General features: G+C 44.2%; 2 protein-coding genes across 2 annotated transcripts in view; both read left to right on the plus strand.

The window, feature by feature from the left end:
• Positions 1–15,554, plus strand: part of CASR (calcium sensing receptor) — a 77,717-nt gene that overhangs the window by 39,353 nt on the left and 22,810 nt on the right. The window contains exons 3-4 of the mRNA XM_056341180.1: positions 4,520–4,826; positions 7,717–8,598. Of these exons, the coding sequence (XP_056197155.1) occupies positions 4,520–4,826; positions 7,717–8,598 (1,189 nt within the window). The remainder of the gene's footprint in view (positions 1–4,519; positions 4,827–7,716; positions 8,599–15,554) is intronic.
• CSTB (cystatin B) overlaps positions 1–15,554 on the plus strand; it is an 85,617-nt gene that overhangs the window by 39,138 nt on the left and 30,925 nt on the right. The gene's annotated exons all lie outside the window — the stretch shown is intronic.

Raw genomic sequence — 15,554 nt, forward strand, 5'->3', positions numbered from 1 at the left:
AGACCAAATTACATCCTTTTCCTCTTTCTCTTCCACCCACCTTCTGAATTTTAATTTTTTAATTTTTAATTTTCTTTGGTCTGCGTGATTCCCCTTACCCGCAGCCCTGGCTTGTAAGAGTCATAAGCAACTTGTTACACCTACCGACTGCAGGAATCCAACAGAGGACTGAAGGTCTCCCCTTTGCATAGCTTAGTAATAGCAGTGGTAGTAGCAGCAATAACATGTAATTAATGTACTGGAAATCTAGAGAGCACAGAGAAATTAGTATGTGCATACAACCACTAGAGAAAGAGGAACACTGGTGTGAGCCAAGAGACGTGTGCAGGCTTTGCCACCATTCTTGAATGAAAGTACCTGTCAGGTATGGGAGGGTAAGTGAAAGCTGTATTTAGAGCTTTCACATTACTTTCTCCTTCTTTTCCTTCATGTTATATTGCTTTTAGCTTAGTGCCTTGCCAGCGTTGATAAATGAAGGTCATGAATTCACATGAGGTTGTGAATTACTCCTTTATGGAGACCAACAGGGAACATGACTATTTTCTGGGCTGGATCCAGACAGTAAGAGCTGTTCAAACCAAAACAGACAAACAAACAAACAAGGGATGGAGCTATGGGGAGCTGAAACCCTGCGGTGAGCTCATGTCCCTTAATTTACATACCCTGGCTTCGTAATGTTGACTGAGACATTTAAGCCGTCCTGAGCACCCCTTGACAGGCACATTTAGACCAACCAGAAAGAAACCTGTGGGAATCAGTGAGATCTTTTGAGTTTACTATCTAGCAAACTGGACTGCCACAAAGATAATGTCCCCTGCAGATGTGTCAATTGAAATGAGGATTTGCGGAGGAACTGACTCTGATATCTCTGCCTGTTTGTGCCCCTGCCTGGGAATAGGAAGGCCAGTGAGCTGCGTACTCTGACAGGTGGGAGACCAGGCATCAGAAGGTAAAGCTTTAAAGAACTGTGTGTAAATAAAAATTCCTATCTACACCTTTGGGCACTGAATTATTTACATTAAACTCTCATTTAGAGCTTAATGCCCACTTTTCAAAGCACCACATCTCAGAAATGTTAAAATACAAGACTACACCTATGCACCTGTAAAGTAATACAGCAGAAAATAAGTTTTGGAGGCTCCTTATTTTCCACCAATAAAATATCAGTGGCTATTTAAAAATTCTGGAAATCTGAATAAAAGTTTGCTTCTGTTAGCAAATCCTTTGCAATTTCTTCATGGAAATTACCAGTCAGGTTTCTGCATGGTTGACAGAGCATTCCAGTCACTAGTCGTATTAGTCATAGCAGCAGCATAGCACAGGTCAGCTGCATCAGTGTAACCTGCTGCCAGGTTCAAAGGCTGCTCTTAACCATCACCCATGTACGCACCAAGCCAAGAGGAACCTGTCTGCAGCCCCTTGCTGGGGTCTTAGAGCAACAGGAGAGAATTTACCCAGACAGTTTCCATTCACAGGGATTGAAGGAATTGTGTAACTTCGCTTCACTTAGACCAGTTTAGTGGCACTGCCTTCATCTAACCGTATCTGTGTTACAGTACTGATAACAACACCGTATCAGTTAAGAAAATGAGACTTTGTCTAGCTCTATCAGGTATGAGAGAAGACAGAGCGAGGTGTGTTTGTCCCCACCCCCTCTGATCCTCTTCTCTTGATCTGCTGATGCGGCTGTCAGCACAGGTGCAACCGAAAAGAACTGCAGGTCTCCTGCCCAGGCTAGCTTGAGGTGAATTATCAAAATAATTTCAAAGACATTTTGGAATCTAGCTTCCAGAAAAAAAAAAACCAAACTACCTGCCTTTCCCCTCCATAATAAAACCAACCCAAATTCAAGTCCCTGAAGTACGGTCCTTATGCTGTAAATAAATGTTCATGAGGAGCATATGTCAGAAAGGAAAAAAAAAGCAGCTGTGTTAACATGGACCTTAGTCTGCCTTTACTGAATTAAATGGCAAATGCCTCCTTTGAAATCAAAGGGAAGACAGTCCAGCTCTTAGTGCTTTTAAACATACCATCTGAAGATACCACCTTGTGGTCTTTAAAAAAATATTAAGCCAAAATGCTGTCAAGCAGGCAAAATAATTTTGTGTCATACTCCACCCATATAATTTAATGTGAGCAGGATTAAATATACTTCTACATGTACTCAAATGTGTGAAGCTTTTCAAGGTAGTACAGTGGTACCTTTGAACTTCCCAGCTTCTCAGCAGTCTTCCCTTTAAATAGAAAATGCTTTCGTATTTTTCTCTCCTACATGAGGAGCCTGAATATAGTTCCTGCTTCAAATCCTATTTTCATTTTAATTAGAAGTATCTGTAGACACATTTAGCTTTTTAAGAAGTGTCACAAGACCCTGCTTTGCTGCCATTCATCCCAGTGTGCATTACTGACCACGTGAGGCAACACGATGTGCCCAGCATGTCTTTTTTCTGTACACGACACTCACTGCCTTGCTCACATTGAGACTTGCCCTTTTATTTCAGGGTTCTTCTGTTGCATCTTTCTCCTTAATGGTTTGGAGATAGAGCAAAAAATAATCTAAATGACCAAGTCACTTCTAACGGTAACGCACACTCCTGTGTTCTAAAGGGTGTCTGTTTTCTAAAGAGTGATCTTACAAAAGCTAGCTGTCCCTTTGGTCATAAGATATAACTAAGGATTTGCATTGGCCTCAAACTTTTCAGCTTGAAGAGATCTGTACTAAAACCCTGCTGTCTGGACTTTGAGGTGCAGCATCAGGGCAGAACCTCATTTGGAAGTTGGCAAAAGATGTCTGGAGCAGGTGAAATCGAGTTGAGTAAATGCAGTTTTTAAGACTTAAAGATAAACCTTAGATGTGATATCTTTAGACATTCTGATCCCGGATGAATCAGATATAACTCCTGGAATGGAAATAATGTGGCTATGTTAATTCAGCTTTGAAGAAGTCAGACATAGCTAACATCAACTTTGGAAGCAATTAGTTTAATCCAGCAATTTAAAAATCTTCAGGTCATGCATCTCAGAGGTTGAAAGTCTGTGATTTCATGAAGCTTATCTTTAGAAATCTTCACCTTGGTAATGGAAACATCTCTCAAAGCATTTCAAAATGGCACTCGTGAAACCTAAAATGTACCATTTCATATAGAATCAGTTCTTGGGCAGGCTGTTTTCCCAGGCTTTTCCAGTTCTGGGACCCATCAGCTTTCCCAGTGGATCTCAAGCATAACAGCTTTGACACTTTCCTGTTTTCAGCTGCAACTCAACACAAAACTGCAAACTAACTGCTATCCTGACGCATAGTGCATTACAAGGAAGGGCAGGTTTCAGTTCATGAAAGATCCTGCCGTTCCAGCTGAATTACCCTAAAACATGGCAGCTTCACAGGCACACAGCTGGTTGCTTATGCAACTTTACGGGACAAAACACAGTAAGTAAAACCTGCAAATTAACATGTATCAAAGCTACTTTCTTCCTGCTGCTTTACATGAAGGAGCTTCTCTCTTTTTTGGATAAGTAGTCATCACTCAGCATCAGCTTCTTTTGCTGCCAGCCCATGCAGTGCTCCAACCAGGGACTCCCTGGTCCTGCAGCACACTTGCCACTGCACCCCCGCTGTGGGTTAGTTCCATGCACAGCTGAGAGTCAGAAAACTCAGCTTCTCCATTTTAGAGAATAGAAGAGGCTTCAAAAAACACAGTTTCAGTTTCACAGGCCAGATCTGAAGGCATCTTCTGAGCTCATGTCTAAAGGAAATGTATGAGGGCACCATAATAATGAGAAAAGTTATTCCTTCAATGAAAGCACTGAAGTATCTAATTAACAAGTTAGCAAGTTACAGTGGGATTTACATGTATAGCATGTCTGTGTTCACTGGTACAAACAGGTTGACTGTGCTTTCTCTCACTATGTGAAGTGTGTGATGTGAGGCCAGATTTCTGTGAGCTGAGCTGCCAGCCCCCTGTGCACCCCGCAGCACGCCAGCGCTGTGCCTCAGCTTGCTCTGCCTGCCTAAAGCCATGAGGAGCTGACATGGAGCATGGCTGAGCCCACCTCCCTGGCAGCACCGCGCAGCACAGGCTTAGCAGACACTGCCATCTGCATTCAGAAACATGTCAGGGGAGCCTGGAAGGAAACCTGGTAGGTGTAGCTTTGTGTCAGAGCATTTGCTCAGGGTCCTGAGCACAAGGGACAGGCCAGAGCCAAGACCCCAGGAATGCTCTCATTCAACTCTCCCAGGCTGTAGGGGACTTTGAACTAAGTTCATCTCATCCTCACAGCCTCTGAAGTGAGCTCCCAAACTGAAAAGCTGAAAATCAGAACAAAATCTTGTAGCACATGCACGCCTCTTCTGCAACCACTGAAGACAAAAGCAAATTTCCAGAATTGGTAGGATGCAAGAAATAGTGTAAGTTGCTTTTGCCTTTTGTGTCTAGAATTCTTCACTCTGTCTCAGCCCTGGTCTCCATTTCTCTGTTTCCCTCCTTCTCACTCTATTTTATTTTTATTTTTGCTCCTCCAGGTATAATTTCCGAGGCTTCCGCTGGCTCCAGGCTATGATCTTTGCTATAGAAGAAATAAACAGTAGCCCAACTCTCCTTCCCAACATGACCTTGGGATACAGGATATTTGACACTTGCAATACAGTCTCTAAAGCCCTGGAGGCCACCCTGAGTTTTGTGGCCCAGAACAAGATAGACTCCTTGAACCTGGATGAGTTCTGCAACTGCTCAGAACATATCCCTTCCACCATTGCAGTTGTGGGGGCAACCGGCTCTGGCATCTCTACCGCTGTGGCCAATCTGCTGGGACTCTTTTACATACCTCAGGTACGCTTTCACCTCGCTAGTCTAGGTTAGAGAAGAGGCCTGCCTCTCTGCTCTGCAGACATTGAACAAAGCTTGTTTAATCTTTGCCATTTCCAATAGAACCTCAGGGAGAGAAACAATACAAAATGGGATGGGGGGTAGGGTGTGTGTCTTATGGTCAAAATAAGTCTTGCTAGCAATTTCCAATTCTCAAACACAAAGGTTACGAAGCAGCCAGTAACAACATTCAGCCAATAGCAACTTAATCTAGGAGGACTACAGTCCTCTAGAGTGGTTTAGTCTGTGAACGTGGGTGGTTTAGGTCAGTCATTGGCAGTTGCCAGCCTTGATATGTTAGTTGTGATGTTCCTTCACCATGGTCACTGTCTAGTCATGCCCAACTACCACAGAGCCCATGTAAGGCAGAGCTCAGTCATTGCCAGCTATTCTTAGGTCACTCAGCATCTCTGATCATTCAAGTAGGTGGTCTCTAAAGTCGTTGCTTGTGCTGTTCAGGTGCTGCGAAGGTTTCTTCTGGGCTGACCCATCTTCTTTTGCTCTAGGGCCTCCAAAACAGAGGTTGTGAAAGCATGTGGATATGTCCCCCCCTTATCCTGGGGTCATCTGTGTGGTGGTGTAGTTCTGCCAGCTCGTGTCGCAGCATCCTTCTCCCTGTATGCTGGCTCTACTGGGGCCAGTGCCAGCATCTATAGTCCCATCCTTTTGTTTAACAAGTTTGCTGCTCTGCCAAGACCCTAAGCAAAGTATAAGGCTGGTATACTATAGCTTAACGTTGTGGCTCTTGATTTTAGATTTCCACACCAAGAAAAACTTTGGCAAAAGTGCTTGGCCTTGTATAGCCTAACATTTCCAGTTCCTCTTCTAAAACAAATACAGGTACCAGAGCCCACAAGAGTCCTTGTAACAAGATTGTGTCACACTGCACTCTCAGTCTGTCCTGAGAGGACAGATCTTTGCCTCAGTCGGGGCTCCAGTTCCCATCTGCACCATAGGTGGAGAAGGAAGGATTCTTGACTGCCTGGTACACACCAACACATCTTGTCTATTTAATGTTATCAATCTGACTCTTGCACAGAGTCTGAAAAAATGGACCGAGCAGGGCAAGAATAGTTTAAACTAAGTCAAATATTTGTTATCTAGGTATTGCCCAGAGTGGCACTGGAAGGTGATGTGTGATAAATACCATGATGGCATTTTAAGGGATATTGTTGACTTACACATCACATTGCCAGGTGAACAAGGGCAGCTAAGACAGGTTGGTGGGCTGGACTGAACATAAGAGGTGTTTGCGGTTCTCAGACTTTCCCTTTGAACAGGGAACAGTATCTGTGCTACGAGGCAGCAGCCTTACCCAGAGGTTGCAGAAATGGGTAGGTGTCAGGAGGTTCAGTTCTGGCAAGAAATCTCAGCCAGCTGGCCAAAGCATGGCAACTGAAAACAGGCTTTTAAACTGGGAGCTGTTGTGTGGCATTAGAATTTGTATTATTGATGTCATTCATAGCAGGGCCATTAGCAAATGCATGTGTAACAGATCCTGCATTTCAGTCCAGGTTGGAGGTATATTTTACAATTAATGTAAGGCTCATTACTCATTCTGTTGACATAGAAACTGAAAATGTTATGACTTCTGTTCTGTTTCTCAAAATCTCACCTCAGTGTACCCTCACAGCCCATGTGGGAGCAAGGTACCTTGCAGAGCAGGGGGTACCTTGCCTGTACCTCCTGGCAGGAGGTTGTAGGAGATGAGTAGCACTGCTCCTGCAGCCTTTGAAACTGCACCAGGAGACCTCCTCTTTGTTCTCCTTGCAGGAAAATTAAATGCCAGAGTTTAAGGAGGAGATAAGGTTTTCTGTAAATTTCCACTTTGTACAAATTGAACTGTTTATGGAAGACTTTCAAACAAAAGTCAGTCCTAAAGAGTTCAGATACCAATCTCAAAATGCAAAGATAAATGAGTTTTAAAGGTTCTCCGGATCTTTAAAATATTCTTTTCTGGGTTTTATGGGTTTTTTTCCTACTTGTAGAAAATCCAAATTAAATCTTAAGAGCATATGGCAGTCGTTCTGATTAGGAAAAAAATATATATTTCTTGATAGTTTTAGAATAGGAAATAAAATCCCATTTTAACTGTAAAACACAGTGGCTCATGGGGCATGGAATAATGCCTACTGGCGTCTTTGCTGATTCTGGCCAGCATCAGGGAATACTGCTAAGGTAGCATTGACAAGCGTTAACATATGCTCCACCAGATCAAGGCAACTGATATACATCACATTCTTCTTACCTCAGCTGGCAGGGATTGTATATAACGTGTATAGTACCTGGTGGAGCCTGTTTAAGCATGGGGACAGCCGTGTGTGGCAAGAAAAGACAGAGTAGGTTCAGGATGGCGGTACCAACCTGCTGTCTCATGTCTGGTTCAGGACAGAGGAAGCTTGCATTTGTCCTCCTTTATCTAAAAGATATATTCTTCTTGTTTCTGGATTTGGCAGGAATTGTGGTGAGGGTTGTGTAGGCCACCCGTGACTTACCTTTTTGACATTCCTCCAAGCTAGTGACAGTGTCTCTCTCCTTTAGATCCTTGACCTTACAGATGGACACGAGCTTGCTGCAGCCTCTCGGGTCCAAGCTCCTGTAGGTCTACCTCTGTAAGAGAGTCACAGCTACACGAACACACAGACTCTCAGAGTGGATCATGTGCAGCCCCAGGCTAAGAGTACATGGCTGCCAGTGTGGTGCTCAGCTTGCCCTTATCCCCTCCGAGGTTCCACAGTTGCTCAGCTTTCTCTTATCCCCTCCGAGGTTGACAGTGATGCTAAGTAAAAGTAGGCAATTTATTCCCAGGCAGTTCACTCATGGTGTGTTTTACTTGTTTACTGTGCTCTCACAGGTCAGCTATGCCTCATCCAGCCGTCTCTTGAGCAATAAGAACCAGTTCAAGTCCTTCCTCCGCACGATCCCCAATGATGAGCATCAGGCCACAGCGATGGCAGACATCATCGAGTACTTTCGCTGGAACTGGGTGGGAACAATTGCAGCCGACGATGACTATGGCCGGCCAGGGATTGAAAAGTTTCGGGAGGAGGCAGAGGAGAGAGATATCTGCATTGATTTTAGTGAGCTTATCTCTCAATACTCGGATGAAGAGGAGATCCAGCAGGTGGTGGAGGTCATCCAGAACTCTACAGCAAGGGTGATTGTTGTTTTCTCCAGTGGCCCAGACCTGGAGCCTCTCATCAAAGAGATCGTCAGGCGGAACATCACTGGCAAGATCTGGCTGGCGAGTGAGGCCTGGGCCAGCTCGTCCCTGATAGCCATGCCGGAGTTCTTCCGTGTCATCGGCAGCACCATTGGGTTTGCACTGAAGGCAGGACAGATCCCGGGCTTTCGTGAGTTCTTGCAGAAGGTACATCCCAAGAAGTCCACTAACAATGGCTTTGCTAAGGAGTTTTGGGAGGAGACGTTTAACTGCTATCTCCCCGATGGGTCCAAAAATTCTCCAGCTTCACCTTCCTTCCACAAGGGCCATGAGGAGGGACTGGGAGCTGGAAATGGAACAGCTGCCTTCCGACCTCCATGCACAGGAGATGAGAACATCACCAGTGTGGAGACACCGTACATGGACTACACGCACTTGCGGATATCCTATAATGTGTATTTGGCAGTATATTCTATTGCCCATGCCTTGCAGGATATATATACCTGTACCCCCGGGAAAGGGCTCTTCACTAATGGATCCTGTGCAGACATTAAGAAGGTTGAGGCATGGCAGGTAAGTCCTTCAGTTGCACGCCTGTGCAATATGCTTGCAGAAAAAAGACCCGGATGCCTTTTTAGGGTGCCTTTCATAGCCCTGGGTCTTGGACACAGCATAAGGCTCCTGGGATGTAGCATATCATTCACTGTGTGCGAGTCAGGTGCACGTCCTCACCCTGCAGGGAATGTAAGGTAAGTTGTGTTAGGTTTGCCTGCAGTTAGGGCTTACACTAAGTTAGATTTTCTTGCATTCACTATGGGCCAAAAGTGCACACACAGACAATTTCCACAGCCTGGCTGACGCAAGGTAACTTGATCATATATTGAGACTTACATAAACAAGAGGCCCTGAAGAGAGCACATAAACAAGGAAAACAGTTTTTAGAGTTCATTTTGTTTGGCAAGCTCTATGTCTTTTGCAATCCCACAGCAATTTTCCATACAGGCTCTACTTTAACCCCCCATTTTAAGCTTATATAGAATCAAACTAGGTCAGGTTGGGTAATGAAGGAAAATAACATGTGGCTATTGAGCAAATAATAGATAGCTGCTTTGATTTGGCAGTGATATTTGTGAACTGAGAAAACGATACTAATGACTTAGTCACATTTACCCATTCATTCAATGCGCTCTGTCCACTGGCACATGGGTGGTATTCTGGCATTTTGTCTTCTGATCTGTTATGAATACTCTGTACCTTACGATATGTTTGTTTGTGCTATCCAGTGTGATTCACTGTGTGTTTTTAATATCTACTGCATTCTCAAATAACAGAATGAGCTTGTAAAGCTATCAAATGAAGACATGGCAAATACATAGCAAATTCTGTCTGCCCCATTCCAGTCATCACAGGAAACTTCAGCCCAAATGTGCCTGAGATCAGAACAACATGGGTGAATATAAGGATCATCCTGTTCACCTGTGTAATTTCCTCTGTTCAGGATATCCTCACCAGAATAAAGGCTGTGGGTGCCACAGACTGCAGATGGTGGGTCAGCCTTCACCTGTGGGAGCTGCAGTTTGGTTCCTGCCCAGTCTCGGTCAGCCCAAAAGCACCGGTCAGATCAAAGCAAAAAGCTTTATCTTGGCATTTATGGGAAACCTGCATTGGTATAGGTGCCTGATTTGGGTTTACCGAAACCACTTTACTCAAAGTTGATGAGTGTGGGGGTTGACTCCGGTTTAGTGGCCGTCTGTGAGGTTTCTGTCTTTGGCTTTTCAGGAGCGTGCTGGCAGAAGTGGGCGAGTGACAGACAGATTTAGCTTTCACTGTGCGGGTAAAAATGATCCAGAATAAATATATTTTTAATTTGTTCCCTTATATCTTGTCAACTTGGAAAGTAAAGCAGGATATTCATACCATAGCTAAGTAAAAGAATGTGATGTTTGTTGAGGATTCCACAATCGAGAAAAATGTCTTCTCATTTCTGTGTTGCTTATCTGGTGCTGAAGGATGGCTGTATCAAATGTAAAGCATCCTGCTGATCTGGACTGTTGGGTATGCATACTTGCCTTAAATGAAGCAATCGGCATTGAGAAAGAGTATGTGGGGTTAACAGGACTGGGCAGGAATAGCGGGTGACACAAAGGAACAGGCTATACTTGAAATGACCACCATTAGGTGGTGTTGGCTGTCAGGCATATTTGATATTTGTGCATTTTTTCAGTTCATTTCAAAATCAAACACATGAATAGCAGGTAAATGCCAAATCTGTGTGCACACCTACTTCATATCAGGCATTGCGGCTCATTACCCTTGGGAAGGTTTCCTCAGCCCTGGGGACAATGAGTTCAACTCACATTAAACGTGCATCCTCCAGCATCTCCAGAGCCGTATCTGACAACCAGACAGAAGAAAATCTTTCTACTAAAGACAATCTCATTTTGAGGGGTACTTCGGCCAGTGGTCGGTGCCTGCTCCCTCTTCTCACAATTGGCTCAAGGGTTTCTTGGTAGGAAGCGACCTGAGGGAGGGAGGGCAGCGCTGGGAAGCCTCTGTGCCTGGGGCTGGAGGCAGCAGCTGGTGGTGGTGCCTGCTATCGCTGTCATCACTGCCATCACTGCCATCGCTGCCATCACTGCCACTGCTGCCATCACTGCCATTGCTGCCTGGGCGGTGCGTGGCACAGATAAGGCAAACCCAGTGAACCCGTGGTTCCATTAGCCTGAGCCCCTGCCTAGAGCAGCCCTTGCCAGTGGGGTCGGTGGCTGGAGAGGGCACATGGTGCGTTTCACAATTTAGTTATGTACCATATAATTTTGTTGTCCTTCAGTGGTGCTACCCTATTAACACATATGAGTAATTATTTACTTATTGTCTGCTAATTGTTAATTTTATGTACTCATAATACAAACCTTTTGGAGCAATGGTTTTATATAATTAGTGGAGGGTGTTTGTGTGGGTCTCTATATAAAAATAACATTTTTTCCTCAGTGATCAGTTTGTTTGAACTGGACAGCAGGAAACCTAGCACAGTATTTCTGTGAGTTGGTTAAACTGGGTGCAGTTCTCCTGTTGAGAATTCACCATCTCCAGTTTAAGAAAGCACTGTGTATGTTTCAGCATGGGGAGCACGGCATTTTTCTGTGTCTCCCAAGCTGAAATATCAAATACTAACAACTTCCTTCTCTACTTACTTATAGGTACTGGTTTAGGAAGCTGCTTACTGATTTTCTCCACTCAAGTTGGTGGTCTGCAGCAGACCCTGTCCATAAACCCAGTCCTGTTTCCTTTTGTTTTACCAACACCTCTGAAGCTGGCTGCAGGCATCCCCCCTGGAGACGGGACCGGTGAGCCCCAGCTCGCAGGCTGCCGCAGCAAGTGCGGAGATGCGGGCGCAGGCAGAGCTGGTGAGCAGGCAGGGCAGCTTCCAGGCAGCAGCTGTGCCACTCACTCCACACATGGTGGTGCCCGCGGGGTTTGGAGCCCTGTGTCTGAGAATGGGAAAACTGACACTTCTGTACTCTACAGAAAATTACAGACTTTAATAGGATGTCTGTGCTGCCCTTCTTTGAGTAATGTATATGGCTGCAGCTGTCACATTCTAAGAACCTACCCTGCTGCAAGGCAGAAGATAATCCAGGGGCACACCTTTGCGAGATGCCTGCAAAGAGCAGATAGCATTCTCTGCGCATGCCGTTATCATGTCCTGCACAATACCAATCAAGATCAGATTAATTACTTCTTTTTGTAGTGTTTTGTTCAGGTAACAAAAAGGTGCAGAGCAATCCAGAACAAAATGTATAAGCAACTTCTGTTATGTTTGGAAAAGGCAAAATTTTACACAAAGCACCAAGGATTAAAGCACATGACTACAAATAGTACAACAGAAAGAATCCTCTTAAAGGAACACATCACATCTGATTATCTGATGCCCATTCTCTTCGGCTGGTGGGCTGTGGGGTTTTTAGGAGTCTGTAGTGAGTAGGGCTATTTCTGTGTGTGGCTCTGGTTCATGGACTGGCCTCCCCCCAATACAGGCTCTCCCATAAGCTACAGAATAGCAGTGGGAAGGTACGGCAAGAGATGGGACAGGACTCAGGATCCCTGTACTGATGCTGCCTCTATCGACATTCCCTGCCTCTTTGCCCTGTTTCTCCACAGCAGCTCAAACAATCTGCTTTTGAAGCCCTTTTTTCTTAATATCTTCCTAGATGAAATTTCTTGTGTCCCTCAAGTTCCTTCATTTTTTTGGTCTCTGCTCACATGGCTGTTCCCATGTTCATGTCTAACAGCAAGTCCATCTGTTCTTTCTTCAGTGCCCCTCTGAGCAAAGATTTATAACCCTTTGGGGCATTTGCAGGAGCCTCTCTGGTGTCTCTCTCTCATTTTAAACAGTCCTGCAAAAAATAAGGGTAAAACTAGTAGGGGATCCTAATCCGTCCTTCAGAGCAAATATTTACTACTTCACATTCTTTCTGTGCACGAGGAGGACAAACCTGTCTTTTCTTCAGACATAGTTCACTCTGTGTTTCAGCCCCTTCAGCTGGCTTCTTGCTGATGGCCCTCAAGCAGTGGGAGGACCTCTCCTTCTGTCTCACACAAAAGCATTGCTGCCCAGCGTGGACGGCAGGCTCCTCTGGATTCGGGAAGGCAAAGGTGCGCAGCCCCAGGGTGACGTAGCAGAACACCCTGCAGCACACTCCCGGACCATTTGTTAGGTTGTGGTTACCTGGAGGCTGTGAACTTTGGCAGGTTCATAAGTGAAAAACGAGATAGCTCTCCTAGGCACCAAGGCAAAGCATGCTGCACAGGCTGAAAAATGTCCTTTCTTAATGATTAGCAGGTTAAAGACTGTGCTCATGTAAACTATTCTATGCCTAGAAATTTGATTGACCTCAGACTTAGTGAAAAGCTGCTATATGCTGTTCCACAAAATAAAGGCAAATAGAAATTGACTTCACCTAGCAACACCTAATGTTTTTTATGACACCTGTGCACCTCCCAGCCAACTCCTCCCTCCCCTGCCCTGGTGATACACCATATGAAGAGGCAAAAATGGATTGGTGCATTCTCCAGCTTTACATTCAGGTATGTCTAGCTGGCTGGAAATCGATTCTGCGAGGCTTTAAAGAAGTGGATGATGCCTTAGATTACATACATCTCTCCAGACCTTTGAGCCTAACGACTTACCTAATCAATTCTGTGTCTGTTGAACTATATAGGCCTATTGGAACAATTAAGGTGGTGCATGGAAAACAGCTGCTTTGTGGTATAGTGAATGAAACAGTATCAGAACTGAGGCTGGCGTGACAATTCGGTTCAGGCAGAACTGCAATGAAGACAGTGGAAGCTGGTGAATATCAGGCAGCTGCAAAACCTCACCTAGTCCGCATTACAAATACACTGGAAATAGATGTGTTATGAACAGAAAGCAAGCATTTCACCAGTGTGCCTTTGCTGTGGGAGACCAAACTGGGAGGCAGACAACCTGAGCCACACACAGAAATGTGTGGGCCGATAGAGCAAACACAGCTATTTTCCCCACAAGGGCAATAACAGATGATCACTTATTCATGCTTATTTGGAGATAACAGCTTGCCGTCAGCTGAGAGCATCGCTTGTGAGCTCTTCAACCAAGCAAACAATCAATGGAATATTATTTAGATGTCTCTGCAACTAAAAGGAGAAAGACTTAACTGGACCTGACTGAAGGGGGGGTCAGGCCTGTAACATCACCAATAGAAAATGCACAGTGAAACCATCGCCCCAACAGAGTTGCTAGAAGAAAGATAAATGAACTGCATGCAGCAAATACACAACCTCTATGTCATGAAGTAAGCAGCTGTGGTTATTAATTACGTGGTGAAGAATGGCTGAGATTCTTCCAAATCAGGGTAGCATACACTGCCTGATGACAAAACCAGCAGTATTCCTGCCGACCCCCAAACATGCTGAATTTTTCATAAAAGTAATTTTTAATATAGTCACTTACACGCTGCAATACAACAAAAGTTGTATTTGAAAAGAAGCATTTTAAAATATTTATGAAGCTCATTTTCACTTGGGGAAAAGAAGTCAGTTTTGCAGCCTATATTGGACCTGGGAATTTCAGGGAAGGCTCCATGAGATGCTTGCATAATGTCTCTATCTGTAATGACTTCAGATAATAATTGCCCCTTGAATTACCAAGACACCAGTATCTTTTACTAAGGCACAGCATGTCTGTTACACAAAAAGATATAAAGTTGCTTCTAGGACTGACCTTTCCTGATACTACTCACAAACGGACCTGGTGACAAAGGGCACCTTGTGAGCCCCCTAAAGGCACTCAGAAAGTGAGGTGAGGAAGCAGTGGATTTATAAAAAATTCAGTTTCATGTTGTATCATTCCTCTGACTTGACTGATTTCCATTTATCCCAAGGTGGGGTTGAAGCTAACTTCAAAAGCATGATAATTGTAGCAGTTTTATTCTTTCTTTTCTTTCTAGGTGGTCAGCCATCTTCACAGATGCTTTACTAACTAGCCACGTAGTTTTATCCCCAAAGTGAGCTTCCATGCACTATCAAGGACTGGTATTGCTCCACACAGTGGGTGAAGTTTGGAGGAAGGAGAAAAAATTACCTGTTATGGCAGATAAAGGACCCTTTTGCCTTGTAGAATTAAAAGAATGATCTCCTCACTAGACCAGAAGCAATACTTTGCTCAGAAAGGACTTTTACCTGTGTCTCTGAGAGGAATTACATGAAGTTATTTAGGAACTGTAGAAATCAAAGCTTTGATAGGAGATTTCTTTGTTGGCCAAGAGTTATATTGGTAAAGGAAATGGAAAAAAAGTTTTAAGCTAGTATCCAAGTGGAACGTGTGCCCAATCACAGTTAGAGTGAATTCACTGGAACTTCAGCTGACCATTGATGGGAACTATGCCTGTGCTTGCAACAGATGCCCAGTCTGAATGTCCAAAACAGTTACATGAATTCAGTCAACAAATTGTGACTATAGGAAACTTTAGGACTTTTTTTTTCTTTCTTTCTTTCTTTTCCCCTAAATTGATAATAGATCTTGAATAGATTATAAGTAACCATTGAACTCAGATTTGATGAATGACCATCATTTTGTTACAAGAAATGACACCAAGTACGCAGTATCAGTTGCTTCTCTAACAGAGAAAGGCAGCTTACCCAAGCATTGAAGTAATTCATCCTATAGTTCCAAATAGGAGCAAATTTACAGTCAAAAGCTATGAATTCCTCCTGGCCTAGAGAAAGGGGCAGTTCTTCAAATCAATATCAGCAGTGTTCTGTGCAGGATGCAGTTTCAGACCTTGCTGGGACTTTGAAGCGACCGATCTGTAACGGGCTGTTAGAAGGAAGCGACAGCAAACGGCTGCAGAGACACATACGGTTTCATTCTCTGCACAGCTGGGTAGAGACAGCGTTAAACACCTCCCGGAAGACATTTCAATCAGATTTTGATCATGCAAGATATTATGTGTGAATTATGCTAAGTGAAAACACTGAGCTTTTAGGAT

This window comes from Falco biarmicus, chromosome 5, assembly GCF_023638135.1.
Source record: "Falco biarmicus isolate bFalBia1 chromosome 5, bFalBia1.pri, whole genome shotgun sequence".
Classification (NCBI taxonomy): domain Eukaryota; kingdom Metazoa; phylum Chordata; class Aves; order Falconiformes; family Falconidae; genus Falco; species Falco biarmicus.